A 23,339-nucleotide genomic window follows, 5' to 3' on the forward strand; every position below is an offset into this window, starting at 1 on the left:
TTCAGCTCACAATTCAAGCAATCCTCCATATTTCAGTATGCAGCAGAAGTGCTCTTCACATACTCCTATTTCATCACAAAGAATATCTAAAAGATGTGTACTGAAGGAACAAGACTTAGTACTAAGTTAATAATTTTTAAGTAGAGCTGCACGAAGCACATGCAAAGAAATGCTGAAGATCCATCTGAAGGGAAGGAATCAAGCCTCTATGTTCCTAAAGTCAGATCTGTCCCACTCCCAGGAAAGGAAGATAGACAGGGTCATTTGGGTTGGTCTGAAGTCAGGTGTTCTGGGCCATCTCAAGCCCTACTGTTGAAAGAAGAGGCAGGATGAACCTTTTCTGTACTGGGGAAATTGAAAGGGGGAAAGGAGATAATGTTGGGTATCTCCACTTGATAACCCAGAATTGAGAATAAGGACAAGCTTACAGACTCTGCAGCAGCTCAGAAGCAGGGTCTGGGAGGTGCCAGGTCCATAAAGAGTACAGAGCAGGACACCAGGAGCCCAGCCTGTGGAGCCTACCCGAGACATTCTCAGGTGGAGTCTCTGCCAGACATGGGTAAGGACCTGGATCTGAAGACATGGAACAGCAATGCTGGGTCTACAAATGGGGCCAGCACCTGAGCTACAGCATGTGACCATAAGGAATAACAACCATAGTACAACCTGGACCTGGGACCAGAGATGTGCCCCACCAAGAACTGGGAGACTGCAGGACCATTTTGTAGGATGACACAAGCCCACAGCATGACGGTACAACTCAAGGTTGAATGTCTCCAAAAACAATTAATATTGGACTTCTCACTGATTTGCACACGTCAGGGCCAATATCAGTTCTAATAAAACCTCTCTAAAAAGGGTAAAAATTATCCCCTGAACACCATTTTAAAAAATGGTATCTACGCCGGGCACGGTGGCTCACACCTGTAATCCCAGCACTTTGGGAGGCTGACGTGGGCGGATCCCGAGGTCAGGAGTTCAAGACCAGCCTGACCAACATGGTGAAAACCCGTCTCTACTAAAAATACAAAAATTAACCAGGCCTGGTGGTGTGAGCCTGTAATCCCAGTTACTCAGGAGGCTGAGGCAGGAGAATCGCTTGAACCCGGGAGGTGGAGGTTGCAGGAGCTGAGATCGCACCATTGCACTCCAGCCTGGGCAACAGAGTGAGACTCCATCTAAAAAAAAAAGAAAAAAAAGGGTATCTATTTCATACGTGCAATAAACCTTTTAAAATAATTTGTGTCACTAAATTAACTTGAATGCAATGCAATTATATTTTTTCAGCCATAAAATTTTTCTTTTTTTTTTTCCCCCCAGACAGCGTCTTACTCACTCTGTTGCCCAGGCTGGAGTGCAGTGGCACTCAATCTTGACTTACTGCAGCCTCCACCTCCCAGGTTCATGTGATTCTCCTGCCTCAGCCTCCTGAGTAGCTCGGACTATAGGTGCATGCCACCACACCCAGCTAATTTTTGTACTTTTAGTAGAGACAGGATTTCACCATGTTGGTCAGGCTGGTCTTGAACTCCTGACCTCAGGTGATCGACCCACCTCAGCCTCCCAAAGTGCTGGGATTACAGGCATGAGCCACCACGCCCAGCTGCCATAAAATTTTTCTAGAGATCTATTGTACAACATGATGGCTATAGTTAATAACAAGGTATTGTATTCTTGAAAATTGCAAAGAGAGTAGATTTTATGTGTTCTCACTTAGAAAAAAGCCGGTGTTTGTGAGGCAATGTATGTTCATTGGTTTAGTCATTCCACAATGTACACATATTTCAAAACAACATTTTATACAAGATAAGGCCAGGCACAGTGGCTCAAGCCTATAATCACAGCACTTTGGGAGGCCAAGGAGGACAAATCGCTTGAGGTCAGGAATTTGAGACCAGCCTGGCCACCACGGTGAAACCTAGTCTCTACTAAAAATACAAAAATTATCCGGGCGTGATGGCACATGCCTATAATCACAGTTACTCAGGAGGCTGAGGTGGGAGAATCTCTTGAACCCGGGAGGCGGAGGTTGCAATGAGCAGAGATCGCGCCACTGCACTCCAGCCTGGGTGACAGAGTGAGACTCTGTCTGAAAAAAACAAAACAAAACAAAACACCACATCTGTGCTCTGCTATTTACAGCTGGGTGACTTTGACAAGTGACCTGAGCCTCACTTGTCTCATCTGTGACTTACCTCATGCAGTAGCAGTGAAGATGAAATAAATGTGGAAAAAACCCTAAGACTTGGTTAATCCTTCAGTGCAAGGTTAATTAATTCTGCTATTAGTAACAGAATACCATGCAATGAAGACAATTATATATTTATATTTTGACAAAGAAGAAAATAATAAACTATTGAGGGAGGGGAAGCCCATTATAAAACCAAATGTAACTCCATTCTTATAAAATAAAAATGTGAATATATACACATATATAGAAAGAAATCTAGATAGATATACAGAAAACTGTTAATGAGTTAACATTATAATGAATTAATTCTGGGTAATGGAATTTTGGTTTTTTATTTTCTTAATTTGAAAATCAATTTTCTTATTTACCTATCATGAAAATGTGTTACTTTTGTAACAAATTTAAAAGTCTATGGAATTTTTAAACGCTACCTATTACCCAATCATTTTCCAGTATTTTCCACTTTTGTGGAGATTTAATTTACTTTGGCCTTTGGCTTTTTGTTCCTTTCTAAGATCAGGCGATGGGAAACTATGCTTAAAATGTTACTGCACTTCTAGGGAGTTACTTTAGGACTGCTCATGTATTAGGGCTGCTCAAAACAACCAAACACATAATACCAAAGTTAAAAAAGAAATCTACCCTACCTTCAGAAAATTGGGATCCTTCTTGCTCATATAAAAGGGATCATACTCTTTTGGATCATAATGTTCTATAAATGCATTTCCCTATAGCAAGGAAATAAAACCACACACAAGAACAAGAGGTGCACAGTTAATTTTGAGTATATCAGGACTTGAGAGTCAAACACACAGTATCATTCTTATGCTTGAAAGCGGCATCAGTGAAAAATGCAAAAAGAAAGAGAAGGCTACATTTGAAATTTAATTTATTCAACCAATAAGGTACAGTGAAGGAAGGAAGAATTTTGGAACACTAAAAGATTTGGGAATTTGCTTTTAAATGCTTACTAGTCAAACATCTCAGATTTTTAAAAAATGCTAGAAGAACAGCTATATTTTAGAGCTTTGCAAATAATCAAGTTCCAGAACAAAAGAAAAATATGTCCTGAAACCAGAGTCCAAATTATTTATTTATTTATTTTGTAATTTTAATTTTTTTTTTTTTTTTTTTTTTTTTTTTTTTTTTTGAGACAGAGTCTTGCTCCATCACCCAGGCTGGAGTACAGTGGTGTGATCTTGGCTCACTGCAATCTCCACCTCGCAGGTTCAAGCGATTCTCCTGCCTCAGCCTCCCAAGTAGCTGGGATTACAGGTGCCCACCACCATGCCCGGCTAATTTTTATATTTTTAGGAGAGACAGGGTATCACCATGTTGGCCAGGCTGGTCTCTAACTCCTGACTTCAGGTGATCCACCTGCTTCCGCCTCACAAAGTGCTGGGATTACAGGTGTGAGCCACGTACCCAGCCCAAACTTTTTAACTTGATAATTCAAATTAGCAATTACATGAGGAGGCCTGGGCCCAGTGGCTCACGCCCGTAATCCCAGCAGTTTGGGAGGCCGAGGCGGGTGGATTACCTGAAGTCAGGAGTTTGAGACCAGCCTGACCAACATGGAGAAACCCCATCTCTACTAAAAATACAAAATTAGCCAGTGTGGTGGCACATGCCTGTAATTCCAGCTACTTGGGAGGCTGAGGCAGGAGAATTGCTTGAAGCCGGGAGGCGGGGGTTTGCAGTGAACCGAGATTGCGCCATTGTACTCCAGCCTGGGCGACGATCAAAACTCCGTCTCAAATAATAATAATGATAATAATAATATTAATAATTACATGGGGAAAACACAGAAAAATGGTTCTAATGTACACAATTAAACCTAATCTTCTTTTTCTGTCCTTTCCAAATGTCCTGGGTTTAAGAATACTTTATGCTATTATATAACAGGGTATAGATTATACATATGTAGAGGGGACAGGGACAGACTGACTGGATGATTATAAATGAACAAAGATGACATGAGGCTTTAAATCAACTGAAAAAAGCAACAAATGATCTCTTAGTACCTTTTTATTTACATGTTTTAAAAAGCCATCTAATTCCTCTTGCCTCCTTTTTTTAATCTTCTTATGTGAGCAAACTTTTTCTATAATTTTCTTCTGAAGAGGATCTGCCACATGGTCAACCCATCTTTTATATAACATCTCCTTTCTTCTTGCATTTAAGAAGGCATGATGTTGTAAATACTTATTTAGTTCCTAATAAACAGTGGTAGAAAAGACAAATACATTATCCTAAAGCTTTCTTGTTCTAAAATTTTCCAAAACTTAAAACTTTGTAGGTTTAAATTACTCCTAAGAATAACCCTCAAAGACATTCATTAATTCAATCATTTCTTTGGCTTTAACTTCTACTATGTGACATACACTCTGCTGCAAATAAGGAAAACACAGGTATTTGGGGCAACATGCGTGCTCTCCCTGGGGAGAAAGACTAAAGAACAAATCAAAAGCAAGGCAAGGTGGCGCCTGCCTATATTTCTAGCTACCTGGGAGGCTGAAGCTAGAGAATCGCTTGAGCCCAGGACTTCAAGGCTGCAGTACACTATGACTGGGACACTGCACTCTAGCCTGGGCAACATAGTGAAAACTCATCCCTAAGAAACAAACAAATTCACAAACAGTGGGAGGGGGAATATAACAAGATGTATATTTATATATGATGCATATATAAATGGCATACTATAAATAAAATAACTGAAAACAGAGGAGAGAAAAACCATTTCCTAGATTCTTAAAAGATTCCCAGTTTGGTGGGCCTCAGAAATTTAAACAGACCTACCATAAGACCCAACAATTCCCCTCCTAGCCAAATGAATGAAAATTCAGGACTCAAAGAAATACTTGTATACCAGTGTTCATTCCAGCATTATTCACAATAGCCAAAAGGTGGAAATGATCCAAGTATCCATCAACAGATGAACAGATAAAATGTGGTATATACAAACCACATTTATTTACATGTGTAATATGGAATATTATTTAGCCATAAAAAGGAATGAAGTTCTGATATATGCTACAATGTGGATGAACTTTGAAAATAGTATGCCAAAGTGAAATAAGTCAGACACAAATGGACAAATAGTATAGGATTCCACATATATAAACTATCTAGAATAGCCAAAATTCCTAGAGACAGAGGGTAGATTAGAGGTTACCAAGTGCCTGGGGGAGGGAGAAATGACGAGCCACTGCTTACTGAATACAAACTTTCAGTTTGGAGTAATGAAAAAGTTTTGGAAATAGTGGTGATGGTTGCACAACATTATGAATCTAATCAATGACACTGAATGGTACACTTAAAAATGGTTAAAATGGCAAATTTTATATTGTGTATATTTACTTTTATATTGTATATGTTGAAAAAAATGATTAATTTTTTTCCAAAGCCAAGACTCCCAAAGTGGGAGACATTTGGGCTGGGCCTTTAAGAATGAGGATTTAGGCTACGTGCGATAGCTCACGCTGGTAATCCTAGCATTTTGGGAGGCCAAAGCAGGAGGATCACATGAGCCCAGGAATTCAAGACCAGCCTGGGGAAAATAGTCAGACTTTGTCTCTACAAAAAAGTTAAAACTTGGCCAGGAGTGGTGGTAATCCCACACCTGTAATCCCAGCACTTTGGGAAGCCAAGGTGGGCAGAACACTTGAAGTCAGGAGTGCGAGACCAGCCTGGCCAACATGGTGAAACCACATCTCTCTCTACTAAAAATACAAAAGTTAGCTGGGCATGCTGGCATGTGCCTGTAATCCCAGCTACTTGGGAGGCTGAGGCAGAACTGCTTGAACCCGGGAGGTGGAGGTTGCAGTAAGCCAAGATAGCGCCATTGCACTTCCTCCTGGGCAAAGAAGTGAGACTCCATTTCCAAAAAAAAAAAAAAATTAAAACTTAGCTGGGCTTCGTGGCTCACACCTGTAACCCCAACTACTCGGGAGGCTGAGGCAGGAGAATCACTTGAGCCCAGGAGGCCAAGGCTGCAAAGAGCTGTAATTGTGCCATTGCACTCTAGCCTGGGTGACAGAGTGAGACCCTGTCTCAAAACAAAAAAAAAGAATAGTTATCCAGGAAGAGAAGGGATGGCGGAAAAAGAGGAAGAAAAACATTCTATGAAAAAAGAAAAAAGGAAAAAAACCTTCAGTACAACTGACCTTCAGATTTAAAAAAAAAAAAAAAAAGGGCAAGAGTAAAGAGGCAGAAGTGTAGCACAACCTAATCCAAGTGGAGAGTAGCCTGCAAAGAAGGTGCTTGATTAGGCTACAAATTAATTCATTCTCACCAAACCTTCTTATCCAGCTTTCATATAGCAAATAAAGTCTTGTGACTACTAGGATGAGTGTGAACTTCAAAACGAAAAAAATAAAATATTAAGAACCCTGAGAGGTCTGCTAGGCCAAGTCCCTCCCTGAGTCCCTCTGGCCATAGCACACTTCAGCCATTCCCAATGTTAGTTCCTTTTCTTTTTAAAGAACTCTAAAGAAATTTCTTAAAAATAAAAACAGGTTACCCACTCCAGTGTCCCCGGTGTTTAGTACACTTCACATGGATGTTCTTCTTGTCACATTAAGCCCATCCTGGCTCAGTGTAGCCCTGTTCTATGTATATCTGAGTAATAATTACTCAGTGTGTTCTGCTAACAGCTCTTAAGGATTAGCTCATTTGTAGTGACTGCTGAAACCCACTAGGACAAAGAAACAAGTGAGTAGAGGGAAATTCCTGTGCCTCTCTGTGAAGGAATTCCCACGAAGTACAGGAAGGGAGGAAGTCCATTAAAGCAATCTCAGACATCCCTTAAGGTTAATTCCAGGTGCAAGGGAGTATTCTTTTAATTCTTTTTTCCATATTTTCTAAATAGTTTTTATATGATATGCTACATATAAAAAGGAAAAACTACATTCAATTTTTAACTGAGATGCATTTTGTAGCCAGTTCTTACCTTAATTATATAATTTTCTCTGTATAATATTGATTGAATAGCTGCCTCAGTATCTTCTTTAGCTAAGACCTGAAAGGACAGAATTAAACTTTGAAAAGAAAATCTTTAAAAACTATTAGTGCTATCTGGAATCATTATATTTAGCATGACAGACATATCCCTGGAAAGTTCTCTATGCATGCAGTTTGCAGTTTGTCTTCTCCAAATCATATCATCGAGTGCTTTTTTTTTTAATTTATATATTTTTTTGGAGACAGAGTCTTGTTCTGTTGCTTAGGCTGCTGGAGTGCAGCAGCACCATCTCGGCTCACTGCAACCTCCAGTGGGTTCAAGCGATTCTCGTGCTTCAGCCTCCCAAGTAGCTGGGATTACAGGTGTGCAACACATGCCTGGCTAATTTTTGTTTTTTTAGTAGAGACAGGGTTTTACCATGTTGGCCAGGCTGGTCTCGAACTCCTGGCCTCAAGTGATCTGCCTGCCTCAGCCTCCCAAAGTGCTGGGATGACAGGCCTAAGCCACCATGCCCAGCCCATCAAGTACTTTTTAAACAGTATTTCAACCTGTCTGCTCTTGGCTACAGCAAAATGTAACTCAGCTCACAGATATTTTGAGTCCCAAAATGGTCAAATGTCTTTCCCGGAGTCACATGGTAGATAGAATCCATCTTTTTTCACATCTTATAAAATGCTTTTACTTTTCTGGGTTAAAATAGATTAAATTAGGCCTTTATTTGAGGCTTTCTGACTGTGTAAGACATACTGATCTTCCAGCGTTGATTCTTACAGAACTAGCTAAGAATATGTCAACAGTTTCACTAAAAGCTTAGTGCCACTTAAGGCAAACTCTATACATAGAAGAAATGTCACTAGTGAACAATAACACAAGGTCTTAGAAAGACTTTCTATTCAATCTCCTGCTCTTCTTTGTGTTCTTCCATAATGAATTCACCCACTAATTTTGTTTTTGAAAATTACTGAAACATAAGCCTACGGATATAATAAATCAAGGAAATGAGTTATATTTTTATTCATTAACTTATAACTGTATATAAAATGTAAAAGTATAATTAAACAATTGGATCTTCTCAAAATGAAAGAAAGCTCTTATTAAAATAAAAGGAAACATATTCATTTAATTAATTTTTCCATGACCACTGACAAATTATCCAAAAGACTGAAACGAATTTCTTAGACAGCATTGACATAAATATAATTGTAATAAATTTATTTATCATTAGCAAATATGGCTATCAAATAAATATTAATAATAAATTTTATTTTTATGTACTTATTTTGGAGACAGAGTCTTGCTCTGTCACTTAAGCTAGAGTGCAGTGGTCTGATCATAGCTCACTGTACCCTCAAATTCCTGAGCTCAAGCAATGCTTCTGCCTCAGCCTCTCAAAGTGCTAGCATTACAAGCATGAGCCACCACCATGCCCAGCCAAATACTGTTTTTATATACAAGTCACATTTTCAGATTTTGAAATAACACAATTTTTAGGGAATAGTGATATTAGTGACAAAATTATGACAGCATTAATTGTTCCATTTTTATAACAAATGTCCACAATTATTAAATACCTGCCAGAAAATGGAAGAGGTTGATTTCTAGCACAGAATTGCCTTTGAGATCCTCTTGTTATTACAAAAAAATAAAACATTCTCAAGTTAACTGTCAGTGGAAGTAGTTGTCTTCGGTCCCACTGCTTTTATTTCCAGAACAGATGAGTAAAATCTCATCTAAGAACTGTCCTTCCCCATTAACATCCAAAGAAGCCAAGGCTCATGGGAGCTAAGCAACAACTAGAAGCATAGAAAACTCAAATGAGTCTACTCTAGTTTGTTTTCTTTGTTATTTTTGCCTCATAGAGTTGCCCTTCCTGGTAAGTCTGTACCCAGATAGGGGGTAGTGAATTAACATTCCAGATGAAAAATATATATATAAAAAACAACAAACTGAAGACACTGGAGAGTTATCAAAAAGCAGGGAGTTAATGAATGCTATTCAGCACTAGGAAAAAACAAAAACAAACAAACAAAAAAACAGCACTAGATGAATTTCCAGTTTTTTATTAACTTGCCTGAGGAAGGGCCTTAGTCTGAGCTAAAGCAGGTGGCTAAAACTCAGATAGAAACATGCGGCCTAACTGGTTCAGAAATTAGAAGACAGAGTTTGGGGTAATCATGAGAGCTGGAAGGTGAAAGGAAAAATATTGGAAAGGAAGGAGCCAAAAAAGGGATGCCACAAATTCTGCAAATGAACTCTGACCAAATATCTGGCAAACTCTTAAACTGTACATGCATAAGGCAGACTCCATGTAGCCCAGCTAAAGATAAAAAAAGACTAAACAGTGACTTCATCTGCTGCCAACTTCAGGAAAGACAAGTTTGGAGTTCGAGTTCAGCCAAGATAACTGCTTCCTAAAACAAAAACTCAATATTCTTCAGAGGCATATAACAGAATCCAGACCCTCCACAATGTATCATTCATAATGTTCAAAATGTAATCTAGAATTACTAGACACATAAAGAAACAGAGAAATGTGACCCATACTTAAGAAAAAGGCAATCAGTGGAGACCAACTCTGAAATGACCCAAATGTTGGAATTAGACAACAAGGATTTTGGGGGCAGGGCTGAGATAGCCGACTAGAAGCAGTGTGATCAGAGGTTCCCATCGAAAAGAACCATAACAGCATGTGAATCCTGTACCAGCAACCAAAGTACCCAGGTTCTGTCATCAGAACTGACTAGGTGGCTGGCATGACCCACAGAGAGGAAGAACAGTGTGGTGTGGTGGCCACCTGAGAGCCACACAGGGCAGAGGAGCCCCCACCCCCCAGCCAAGGGAGGCAGTGAGTGAGCGTGCTACCCAGCCTGGGAAAACATGCTTTTTCCATGGGACTGTGCAACCCACGGATCAGCAGATCCCACTCATGAGCTCACGCCACCAGGGCCTAGGATCCCAACCGCAGAGCGGTGCAGGTTCTCAACAGCTTCTAAGCTAGAATCTGCTTAAGCTTGCTGAGTTCCTGTGGGGAGGGACGACCAGCACCACAGCTGAGGCTGCCTGCTGTCTAAGCCATTTGAGCTCCTTGTGGGAGGGGTACAGCCAACATTGGGACTGATAGCCACCTAACACACTAAGCTCCCAGGGTCAGGGAAGGGAGCCATCTTTATAGCTCCAGGCCCCACTTTTCCCCCGCTGCAGCCAGGGAGGCTAGACAGCTTGGTCCCAAGAGGTATCATCCACCAGCCCAACACACCGGCTGTGGCAGACGGCAGACAGAGTGCCTCTTCAGGCCTGACCTTGACCCATCCCGCCTCACTGGGTAGGGCCTCCCTGCAGGAACTCCAACAACTCCAGCCAGGGGCTCAGGGACAGAACGCTGATCTCCCTGGGCCTGAGCCCCTAGGGATAGGGGTGGCCGTAGCCTCCACAGACCAGCAGACTTAGTCTTTGCTCCTGCTAGTTCTGAGGAATCCAGGCAGCCCAGACAAGTGGGTTTCCCCCAGTGAGGCACACCCCCTTCACCAATGGACAGTCAAAGTGCTTCATTAAACAAATCCTGCTCCCTGCGCCAGCCAACTGGGTAAGACCCTCCAACAGGGGTTGTCAGACACCCTATACAGGAGCATTCCTACTGGCATCAGGTTGGTACCCTAGAGGTTAGGGATCCCAGAAGAAGGAGAAGGCATCTATCTTTGCTGTTCTCCAGCCTCCTCAAGTGACATCTCCAGGTGCAGGAGTGAACCAGATTAATAGGGCCTGAAGTGAACCCCCAGCAAACTGCAGCATCTCCACAGAAGAGAGACCTGACCATTGCAAGAAAAACAGAAAGCAACAATAACAGCATCGACACAAAAAAAAGTCCCCAGAAAAACCCATCCAAGGGTCAGCAGCCTCAAAGATCAATACTAGACAAATTCATGAAGATGACAAAGAATCAATCAAAAAATGCTGCAAACCCAAAAGGCCAGAGTGCCTCTTCTCCTCCAAATGATTGCAACGCCTCTCCAGCAAAGGCACAGAACTGGACGGAGGATGAAATGGACAAATTGACAGAAGTAGGCTACAGAAGGTGGGCAATAACAAACTCCACTGAGCTGAAGGAGCATGTTCTAACCCAATGCAAAGAAGCTAAGAACCTTGGTAAAAAGTTACAGAAGCTGCTAACTAGAATAACCAGTTTAGAGAGGACCATAAATGACCTGGTGAAGCTGAAAAACACAGCAAGAGAACTTCGTGAAGCATACACAAGTTATCAATAGCCAAATAGACCAAGTGGAAGGAAGGATATCAGAGTTTGAAGACCATCTTGTTGATATAAGGCATGCAGACAAGATAAGAGAAAAAAGGAATGAAAGGGGACAAACAAAACCTCCAAGAAATATAGGACTATGTAAAAAGACCAAACCTAAGATTGATTGGAGTACCTGAAACAGGCGGGGAGAATGGAACCAAGTTGGAAAACACACTTCAGGATATTATCCAGGAGAACTTCCCCAACCTAGTAAGACAGGCCAACATTCAAATTCAGGAAATACAGAGAACACCACTAAGATACTCCATGAGAAGATCAACCCCAAGACACATAATGATCAGATTCTCCAAGGTTCAAATGTAGGAAAAAATGTTAAGGGCAGCCAGAGAGAAAGGCCAGGTCACCTACAAAGGGAAGCCCATTAGATTAACGGCAGACCTCTCAGCAAAAACCCTACAATCCAGGAAAGAGTGGGGGCCAATATTCAACGTTCTTAAAGGAAAGAATTTTCAACCCAGAAATTCATATCTAGCCAAACTAAGCTTCATAAGTGAAAGAGAAATAAAATCCTTTCCAGACAACCAAATGCTGAGTGATTTCATCACCACCAGGCGTGCCTTGCAAGAGCTCCTGAAGGAAGCACTAAATATGGAAAGGAAAAAACCACTAGCAACCACTGCAAAAACACACCAAAATATAAAGACCATGACACTATGAAGAAACTGCATCAACTAATGTGCAAAATAACCAGATAGCATCAGGATGACAGGATCAAATTCACATATAATATTAACCCTAAATGTAAATAGGCTAAATGACCCAATTAAAAGACACAGACTAGCAAATTGGATAGAGTCAAGACCCATCCATGTGCTCTATTCAGGAGACCCATCTCACATGAAAAGACACACATAGGCTCAAAATAAAGGAAAGTAGGAAAATTTACCAAGCAAATGGAAAGCAAAAAAAAGCAAAGGTTGCAATCCTAGTCTCTAATAAAGCAGACTTTAAATGAACAAAGACCAAAAAAGACAAAAAGGGCATTACATAATGGTAAAGGGATTAATTCAACAAGAAAAGCTAATTATCCTAAATACATATGCACGCAATACAGGAGCACCCAAATTGATAAAACAAGTTCTTAGAGACTTACAAAGAGACTGAGACTCCCAAACAATAATAGTGGGAGACTTTACACTGTAAATATTTGACAGATCAAATATTTACAAACTATAAAATATTTACAAACACTCCACTGTAAATATTTGACAGATCAATGAGACAGAAAATTAACAAGGATATTCAGAGGCCGGGCGCGGTGGCTCAAGCCTGTAATCCCAGCACTTTGGGAGGCCGAGACGGGTGGATCACAAGGTCAGGAGATCGAGACCATCCTGGCGAACACGGTGAAACCCCGTCTCTACTAAAAATACATAAAAAACTAGCCGAGCGAGGTGGCGGGCGCCTGTAGTCCCAGCTACTCGGGAGGCTGAGGCAGGAAAATGGCGTGAACCCGGGAGGCTGAGCTTGCAGTGAGCTGAGATCTGGCCACTGCACTCCAGCCTGGGTGACAGAGCGAGCCTCTGTCTCAAAAAAAAAAAAAAAAAAGGATATTCAGGACTTGAACTCAGCTCTGGATCAAGCGGACCTAATAGACATCTACAGAACTCTCCACCCCAAATCAACAGAATATACATTCTTCTCAGTGCCACATGGTACTTATTCTAAAATCAATCACATGCTTGGAAGTAAAACACTCCTTAGCAAATGCAAAAGAACTGAAATCATAACAAACAGTCTTTCAGACCACATTGCAATCAAATTAGAACTCAGGATTAAGAAACTCACTCAAGGCCAGGTGCGGTGGCTCATGCCTATAATTCCAGCACTTTGGGAGCACGAGGCAGGTGGATCACAAGGTCAGGAGTTCAAGACCAGCCTGGCCAAGATGGTAAAAACCCATCTCTACTAAAAATATAAAAATTAGCCGGGCACGGTGGTGCATGCCTGTAATCCCAGCTACTTGGGAGGCTGAGGCAGGAGAATTGCTTGAACCTAGGGGCAGAGGTTGCAGTGAGCTGAGATTGTGCCACTGCCCTCCAGCCTGGGCAACAGAGTGAGACTCTAACAAGAAAGCAAAGAAAGAGAAAGAAAGAAAGAGAGAGAGAGAGAAAGAGAGAGAGAGAGAGAAAGAAAGAAAGAAAGAAAGAAAGAAAGAAAGAAAGAAAGAAAGAAAGAAAGAAAGAAAAAGAAAGAAAAGAGAAAGAAAGAAAGAGAGAGAAAGAAAGAAAAGAAAAAAGAAAGAAAAAAAGAAAAAGAAAGAAAAAAAAAAAAGAAAGAAAGAAAGAAAGAAAGAAAGAAAGAAAGAAAGAAAGAAAGAAAAGAAAGAAAGAAAGAAAGGAAGGAAGGAAGGAAGGAAGGAAGGAAAGGAAGGAAAGGAAGGAAAGGAAGGAAGGAAGGAAGGAAGGAAGGAAGGAAGGAAGGAAGGAAGGAAGGAAGGAAGGAAGGAAGGAAGGAAGGAAGGAAAGAAGGAAGGAAGGAAGGAAGGAAGAAAGGAGGGAGGGAGGGAGGGAGGAATGAAAGATAAAGAAAAAAGAAACTCACTCAAATCACACAACTACATGGAAATTGAACATGCTCCTGAATGACAATGACTTCTGGGTAAATAATGAAATTAAGGCAGAAATAAAGAATTTCTTTGACACCAATGAAAACAAAAAGACAGTGTACCAGAATCTCTGGGACACAGCTAAAGCAGTGATAAGAGGGAAATTTATAGCACTAATTGCCCACATAAGAAAGCTAGAAAGATCTCAAATTGACACCCTAACATCACAATTAAGAGAGCTAGAGAAGCAAAGGCAAACAAATCCAAAATCTAGCAGAAGACAAGAAATAACTAAGAGCAGAATGAAGGAGATATAGAGACGAAAAAACCCTTCAAAAAAATCCATGAATCCAGGAGCTGGGTTCTTTTTAAAAATTAAGAAAATAAATAGACCGCTAGCTAGACTAATAAAGTAGAAAACAGAGAAGAATCAAACAGATACAATAAAAAATTATAAAAGGGATATTTTCATCACTGACCCCACAGAAATACAAACTACCATCAGAGAATACCATAAACACCTCCATGCAAATAAACTAGAAAATCTAGAAGAAATGGATAAATTCCTGGACACATACACCTCCCAAGAATAAACGAGGAAGAAGTCGAATCCCTGAATAGACTAATAACAAGTTCTGAAATTGAGGCAGTAATTAATAGCCTACCAAAAACAAAAAAAACAAAAGGCCCAGGACCAGAGGGATTCATAGCTGAATTCTACTAGAAATACAAAGAAGAGCTCATACCATTCCTTCTGAAACTATTTCAAACAACTGAAAAAGAGGGACTCCTCCCTCACTCATTTTATGAGGCCACCATCATCCTGATACCAAAACCTGGCAGAGACACAACAAAAAAAGGAAACTTCAGGCCAATATTCCTGTTGAACTACGATGCAAAATTGTCAATAAAATACTGGCAAACCGAATCCAGCAGCACATCAAAAAGCTTATCCACCACGATCAAGTCGGCTTCATCCCTGCAGTGCAAGGCTGGTTCAACATATGCAAATCAATAAACATAATCCATCACATAAATAGAACCAATGATAAAAACCACATGATCATCTCAATAGATGCAGAAAAGGCTTTCAATAAAATTCAACATCCCTTCATGTTAAAAACTTTCAATAAACTAGGTATTGATGGAACATATCTCAAAATAATATGAGCTATTTATGACAAACTCACAGCCAATATCATACTGAATGGGCAAAAGCTGGAAGCATTCCCTTTGAAAACCAGCACAAGACAAGGATGCCCTCTCTCACAATTCCTATTCAACGTATTACTGGAAGTTCTGGCCAGGGCAATCAGGCAAGAGAAAGAAATAAAGGGTATTCAAATAGGAAGAGAGGAAGTCAAATTGTCTCTGTTTGCAGATGACATGATTCTATATTTAGAAAACCCCATCATCTCAGGCCAAAGACTCCTGAAGCTGATAAGCAACTTCAGCAAAGCCTCCAAATACAAATTTGATGTGCAAAAATCACAAGCATTCCTATACACCAACAATAGACAAGCAGAGAGCCAAATCATTAATAAACTCCTATTCACAGTTGCTACAAAGAAAATAAAATACCTAGGAATACAGCTAACAAGGGATGTGAAGGACCTCTTTCAGGAGAACTACAACCACTGCTCAAGGAAATAAGAGAGGACAGAAACAAATGGAAAAACATTCCATGCTCATGGATAGGAAGAATCGGTATCATGAAAATGGCCATACTACCCAAAGTAATTTATAGATTCAATGCTATTCCCATCAATCTACCATTGACATTCTTCACAGAATTAGAGAAAACTACTTTAAATTTTACATGAAACCAAAAAAAGAGCCCATATAGCCCAGACAATCCTAAGCAAAAAGAACAAAGCTGGAGGCATCACACTACCTAACTTTAAACTATACTACAAGGCTACGGTAACCAAAACAGCATGGTACTGGTACCAAAACAGACAATATTGACCAATGGAACAGAATGGAGACCTCAGAAATAACACCACACATCTACAACCATCTGATCTTTGACAAACCAGACAAAAACAAGCAATGGGGATAGGATTCCCCTTTAATAAAGAATTCCTTTAATAAAAGGATTCCCTATTTAATAAATGGTGCTGGGAAAACTAGCTAGCCATATGCAGAAAACTGAAACTGGACCCTTTCCTTACAGTGTATACAAACATTAACTCAAGATGGATTAAAGACTTAAATGTAAAACCCAAAACCATAAAAACCCTAGAAGAAAACCTAGGCAATAACATTCAGGGCATGGGCAAAGATTTCATGACAAAAATGCCAAAAGCAATTGCAACAAAAGCCAAAATTGGCAAATGGGATCTAATTAAACTAAAGAGCTTCTATACAGCAAAAGAAACTATCACTGGACTGAAGAGGAAACCTACAGAATGGGAGAAAATGTTTGCAATCTACCCATCTGACAAAGGTCTAATATCCAGAATCTACAAAAAACAAACAAGTTTACAAGAAAAAAAAAAAATCAAAAAGTGGGCAAAGGATATGAACAGACGCTTCTCAAAAGAAGACACTGGCCGGGCGCGGTGGCTCAAGCCTGTAATCCCAGCACTTTGGGAGGCCGAGACAGGCGGATCACGTCAGGAGATCGAGACCATCCTGGCTAACACGGTGAAACCCCGTCTCTACTAAAAATACAAAAAACTAGCCGGGCGTGGTGGCGGCGCCTGTGGTCCCAGCTACTCGGGAGGCTGAGGCAGGAGAATGGCGGGAACCCGGGGGCGGAGCTTGCAGTGAGCTGAGATCCGGCCACTGCACTCCAGCCTGGGCGACACAGCAAGACACCGTCTCAAAAAAAAAAAAAAAAAAAAAAAAAAGAAGACATTTACATGGCCAACAAACACATGAAAAAAAGCTCAACATCACTGATCATTAGAGAAATACAAATGAAAACCATAATGAGATACCATCTCATGCCAGTCAGAATGGCGATTATTAAAGTCACAAAACAATAAATGCTGGTAAGGCTGTGGAGAAACAGGAGCACTTTTACACTGTTGATGGGAATGTAAATTAGTTCAACCATTGTGAAAGACAGTGTGGCGACTCCTCAAGGATATTAGAACCAAAAATACCATTTGACCCAGCAATCCCATTTCTGGGTATGTACCTAAAGGAATATAAATCATTCTACTATAAAGACACCTGCACATGTATGTTTACTGCAGCACTATTTACAATAGCAAAGGTATGTAACCAACACAAACACCCATCAATGATAGACTGGTTAAAGAAAATGTATATATACACCATGGAATACTATGCAGCCATAAAAGGGAATGAGACCATGTCCTTTACAGGGACATAGATGAAGCTGGAAGCCATCATACTCAGCAAACTAACACAGGAACCAGAAAATCAAACACCGCATGTTATCACTCATAAGTGGGAGTTGAACGATGAGAACACATGAACCCAGGGAGGGGAACAACACACATCAGGGCCAATTGGGGGCTGGGGAGCGAGGGGAGAGAGAGCATTAGGACAAACAGCTAATGCACGCAGGGCTTAAAACCTAGATGATGGGTTGATAGGTGCAGCAAACCACCACGGCACATGCAACAAACCTGCACATCCTGCACTTGTATTCCAGAACTTAAAGTAAAATAAGAAAAAAAAAAAAAGGGCCGGGCGCGGTGGCTCAAGCCTGTAATCCCAGCACTTTGGGAGGCCGAGACGGGCGGATCACGAGGTCAGGAGATCGAGACCATCCTGGCTAACACAGTGAAACCCCGTCTCTACTAAAAATACAAAAACTTAGCCGGGCGAGGTGGCAGGCGCCTGTAGTCCCAGCTACTCGGGAGGCTGAGGCAGGAGAATGGCGTGAACCCGGGAGGCGGAGCTTGCAGTGAGCTGAGATCCGGCCACTGCACTCCAGCCTGGGTGACAGAGCGAGACTCCGTCTCAAAAAAAAAAAAAAAAAAAAAAAAAAAAAAAGAAAAAAAAAAAAAAGAAAATTATATTGACATGAAAATCTGAAAAAAAAAGAAGACAAGGATTTCAGGACAGTTATGATAGCTATGCTTAAAAATATGCTCATAATTAATGAATAGAAAATCTTAGCACAGAATAGAAATGATAAAAAACCAAGTGGAAAATACAATTCTTAAATTTGAGAAATAAACAAATCTCAATGGGTTAGCAGCAGATCAGAGACGACATAAAAATTGTGAACTTGAGGACAGATCATTAGAAATTACCCAATCTGAAAAAAAGGAAGAAGAAATATTAGAAAATAATGAACAGAGTCATAGTGACATATGAGATAATATCAAAAGATTCAACAAATGGATAATCAGAGTTGCAGAAATGAGGAGTAAAAGAATGAACAGAAAACAACTGTTTGAAAAAATAATGTCTGGATGAGAACTTTCACTTTTGGACAAGACAGAGTAACAGGAAACAGACTTACTCTCCCACCTGAAACAACTTTAAAAAAAAGATAAAATAGATGAAACAACAGTTTCCAAGATATCGAACATCAGGCAAAGAAGAACAGTGGCCCCTGGCCCCTGAGAAACAGAAAACAAACAGCCCAGCTGTCTGCCTGAATTGAGGAGTAGGGATGGGAGTCTGGAGAGGCCAGAGCAGTTGGAGTTCATAGGTTAGAGTACTACAGGGAGGAAGGCTACAAGAATGGAGCTCTGGAGATCTGCAGAGTCAAGTCCGCAGAGGTCCCCTTGAGTCTTCAGCTGATGGTAAACACTATATGCCTGTGAGAAAAATACCCAAAGGAACAATGGGCAAAGAAACACCTGCAAGAATTAAGGAATCAATCCCTAGAGGTCACACAGTCCCAGGAGTATTCGTTCCCTTTAGCATCAGCCAGAGGAAAAAAAATCCCATAGTTCGAAGTGCATAGAGTAGAGTATTTGGAAAGGTTTTGTATCAGTACTGAAACAAAATTGGCCCTACGGCAGACACTGCTGTGGTCCTGTCTAGCAAAACTTCGGAGGCAAGACCTGAAAGAATCCTGCTGTGTCCAAGTAACTTAACTGAATCCGAGGGGAAAAATGAAGAATATTTATGGGAAATCTGTGCACTTGTACTTAAAAAAAAAAAAAGAATATTTATGGCAAACCAAAAATATCTAGCACTCAACATGGTTAAAATTCAGTCTTGCATTCAATCAAAAATCACCAGGCATACAAAGAAATAGGAAAATTTAACCAATAATCACCAGGTATACAAAGAAATAGGAAAATTTAACCAATAATAATAAGGAAAATTAACCAAAACTGTCCCCAAAATGACAAAGACACTATAATTATTATACCAGGACATTAAAATCATTATTATTCCTGTAGTTCATAAGTTAAGGAAACTAGAGGAAGAGTAGACATGTTGAGACAGAAGAAAATGTTTGAAAAAGAACTAAGTGCCAGGCATGATGGCTCACACCTGTAATCCCAGTGCTTTGGAAGGCCAAGGTAGGAGGCTCACTTGAGGCTAGGAATTCAAGACCAGACTGGGCTATATAGCGAGATACTGTCTCAACAACAGCAGCAGCAACAAACAAACAAAAGACAGCAACAAAAGGATCCAGATAAAACTTCTATGGATGAAAATTATAATACTTGAGATGAAAAATATGCTAGGTAGGTTTATTAGCAGATTAGACATTACAGAAAGTTAGTGAACTTAAAAGCATAGCAACAGAAGCTTTCCAAAATGAAATGCACGGGGGAAAAACTGAAGAAAATAACCAGAATATAAGTGAGCTACAGGACTTCAAGCAGGTTATTGTACATACAGTTGTATTTCCCAAAAGATGGAGTAGAAAAAATATATTTCCCAAAAGATGGAGTAGATGGAATAGAAAAAATATTTTAAGAAATAGGCCAGGCATGGTGGCTCATGCCCGTAATTCCATCACTTTGGGAGGCCAAGGCAGGTGGATCACTTGAGGTCAGGAGTTCAAGACCAGCCTGGCCAACATGGTGAAACCTCGTCTCTTCTAAAAATACAAAAATTAGCCAGGCATGGTGGTGCACATCTGTAATCTTAGCTACTCAGGAGGCTTAGGCACAAGAATCGCTTGAACCCAGGAGGCGGAGGTTGGAGTGAGCTGAGATCGTGCCACTGCACTCCAACCTGGGTTACAGAGTGAGACTCACTTGAAAAAAAAAAAAGAAAGAAAGAATGGCTGAAAAATGTACAGATTTATCAGAAACTATAAACCCACAGATACAAGAAGCTCAACGAACTCTGAGCAGTGGAGAAATTGTAACTTTCATACATTGCTATAAAAATTTAAAACGGTATCACTGCTGTGGGAAACAGTTCAGCAGTTCCTCAAAAAGTTAAACATAGTTACCATATGACCCAACAATTCCACTCCTAGGTTACATACCCAAGAGAACTGCAATCATATGTTACCTAAAAAGTTATACACAAATGTTCATAGCAGCATTATTCATAATAGCAAAAAACAGAAACAACCCAAATGTCCATCCACTGATGAAGGGATAAACAAAATGTGATACTCAGACAATAGAATATTATTTGGCCATCAAAAGGAATAAAGTACTGCTTATGCTATGACATGGAGGAACCTTGAAAACATTATACTAAGTGAAAGCAGTCACTAAGGACTACATGATTCCATTTGTATAAAATGTCCAGAGTAGACAAATCTGTTTAGACAGGAAGTAGATGAGTGTTGCCAGCAGCCAGAGAGGGAGGGGAATGGGGAGTGACTGCTAAAAGGTGTGAGGTTTCTTTTTGGGAGTGATTAAATGTTCTGGAATTAGATGGTGGTGACAGTTGCACATATTGGGGAATATACTAAAAAAACACTGAAAATAAAAATTCTGAATTTCTAAAAAATAAAAAACACTGAATTGTACACTTTAGTGAATCTTGGCCAGGCACGTGGCTTATGCCTGTATTCCCAGCACTTGGGGAGGCTGAGGCAGGCAGATCACTAAGTCAGGAGATAGAGACCATCCTGGCTAACACAGTGAAACCCCCTCTCTACCTTTTTTTGTAAAAATACAAAAACAAAAATTAGCTGGGCTTGGTGGTGGGCTCCTGTCATCCCAGCTACTTGGGAGGCTGAGGCAGGAGAATGGCGTGAACCCGGGAAGCGGAGCTTGCAGTGAGCCGAGATCCCATCACTGCACTCCAGTCTAGGCGACAGAGCAAGACTCCGTCTCAAAAAAAAAAAAAAAAAAAAAAAGTAGTGAATCTTATGGCATATAAACTATATCTCAATAAGAAGAGTCCAACAATAAGAATACAAACCACCCAACCTAAAATTGCCAATTTTAAAGTGGGCGAAAGATTTGAACAAACACTTCGCCTAAGAAGAAGACAGATAAATGGCAAGTAAGACTTGAAAAGATGCTCATCGTTAGTCATTAAGGAAATGTAAATTAAAACCACAATGAGATGTCACTATACATCTTTTGAAAATGTCTTGAGTTTAAAAGGCCATACAATAAATAAGTAAATAAAACTATTCCAAATGTTGGCTAGATTATGAAACAACTGGAACTCTCACACACTACTAGTGGTTATGCAAAATAATTCAATGACTTTGGAAACTAGTTTGGCAGCTTCATAAAAAGTTAAAATTCATTTACCATATGACCCAGTCATTCCACAACTAAATATCTACCCAAGAGAAATGAAATCATATGTCCATCAAAGACGCACACATGAATGTTCATAACAGCTTTATTTGTAATAGCCCCAAACTGGAAACAACCCAAATGTTCATAAACAGGATGAACAAATTGGGATATATCCATATAAGAGAATAGCATTCAACCAAAAAAGGAATGAAATATTGATACATACAACATGGGTGAGGGGCAAAATAATTGTGATGAGTGAAAGAAACCAAACAGAAGGAAAAGAAATATATACTGGAAGATTCCATTTGTATACAATTTTTTAAACGCAAACTAAACTACAGTGACAGAAAGTAAAGCAGGCTGGGCACGGTGGCTCACACCTATAATCTCAGCACTTTGGGAGGCCGTGGAGGGCAGATCACTTGAGGTCAGGAGTTTGAGACCAGCCTGGCCAACATGGTGAAACCCCATCTCTACTAAAAATCCAAAAAAATTAGCCAGGTGTGGTGGCACAGGCCTGTAATCCTAGCTACTCGGGAGGCTGAGGTAGGAGGATCGTTTGAACCTGGGAGGTGGAGGTTGCACTGAGCCGAGATCACGCCAGTGCATTCCTGGCTGAGTGACAGGGCAAAAGAAAGAAGAGAAAAGGAAAAAGAAAAGGAAAAAGAGAAAAAGAATGAAAGAGAGAAAGAGAAAGAGAAAAAGAAAGAAAAGCAGTGGTGGGGAGATGTGAGAGAGGGAGGAATTACAACAGAATAGTCAGGAAGCTTTGGGAGTACTGAGTATGTTCACCATCTTGATTGTGGTGATGTTTTCGTGTGTATACATGTCAAAACTTACCAAGTTTGTATACTTTATTTGAGACAGGGTCTTATTCTGTCACCCAGGCAGGGATGCAGTGGCACAATCACAGCTGACTGCAGCCTCAAACTCCTGGGGTCAAGCGCTCCTCCTGCCTCAGCCTCTCAAGCAGCTGGGACTATAGGTGTATGCTACCACACCTGGCTATTATTGTTTGTTCGTTTGTGGAGACAGGGTCTCAGTATATTGCTTTGCCTGGTCCAGGACTCCTGGGCTCAAGCGATCCTCCCACCCCAGCCTCTCAACGTGCTGGGATTACAGGCATGAGCCACAGTACCAGACGGCACACTTTAAATATATGCAGTTTACTGTATATCAATTATATCTTACTAAAGCTGTTTAGAAAAAAGAAACTACAATCTAAAAACAATGTAACTCGCTGGGCACAAGGGCTCACAGCTATAATCCCAGCATTTTAGAACACCAAGGTAGGTGGATTGCTTCAGCTCAGGAGTTGGAGATCAGTCTAGGCAACACAGTGAGATCCCATCTCTACAGGAAATACAAAAATTAGCCAGACATGGTGGTGTGCGACTATAGTTTCAGCTACTAGGAAGTGGAAGGATGGCTTGATTCCAGGAGGCGGGGATTGCAGTGAGTCATGATCGTGCCATTGCACTCCAGCTTAGGCAACATAGCAAGACCCTACCTCAAATATAAATAAATACATACATACATACATCATATCAAAATTTGGGTGATGCAGTTAAGGCAGTACCTCAAGAGAAACTTACAGCTATGCTACATTTAAAAAGGTATATAATCAATGACCTATGATTCCACCTTAAGATGTTAGGAAAAAAACAGCAAAGTGAATATACAAAGTTAGTAAAGTGAAGGGA

The 23,339-nt window shown here is 40.4% G+C and overlaps 1 protein-coding gene and 1 long non-coding RNA gene across 2 annotated transcripts in view; one reads left to right on the plus strand and one right to left on the minus strand.

The window, feature by feature from the left end:
• FAM228B (family with sequence similarity 228 member B) overlaps positions 1-23,339 on the minus strand; it is a 51,241-nt gene that overhangs the window by 27,082 nt on the left and 820 nt on the right. The window contains 3 exon segments of the mRNA XM_050753665.1: positions 2,839-2,919; positions 4,216-4,407; positions 7,143-7,211. Of these exon segments, the coding sequence (XP_050609622.1) occupies positions 2,839-2,919; positions 4,216-4,407; positions 7,143-7,211 (342 nt within the window).
• LOC126933688 (uncharacterized) lies at positions 12,717-18,012 on the plus strand. The gene is made up of 2 exons (XR_007718702.1): positions 12,717-12,783; positions 17,748-18,012. It is a non-coding gene; the product is annotated as an uncharacterized LOC126933688 (long non-coding RNA).

The sequence above is a fragment of the Macaca thibetana genome, chromosome 13, assembly GCF_024542745.1.
Source record: "Macaca thibetana thibetana isolate TM-01 chromosome 13, ASM2454274v1, whole genome shotgun sequence".
Classification (NCBI taxonomy): Eukaryota; Metazoa; Chordata; class Mammalia; order Primates; family Cercopithecidae; genus Macaca; species Macaca thibetana.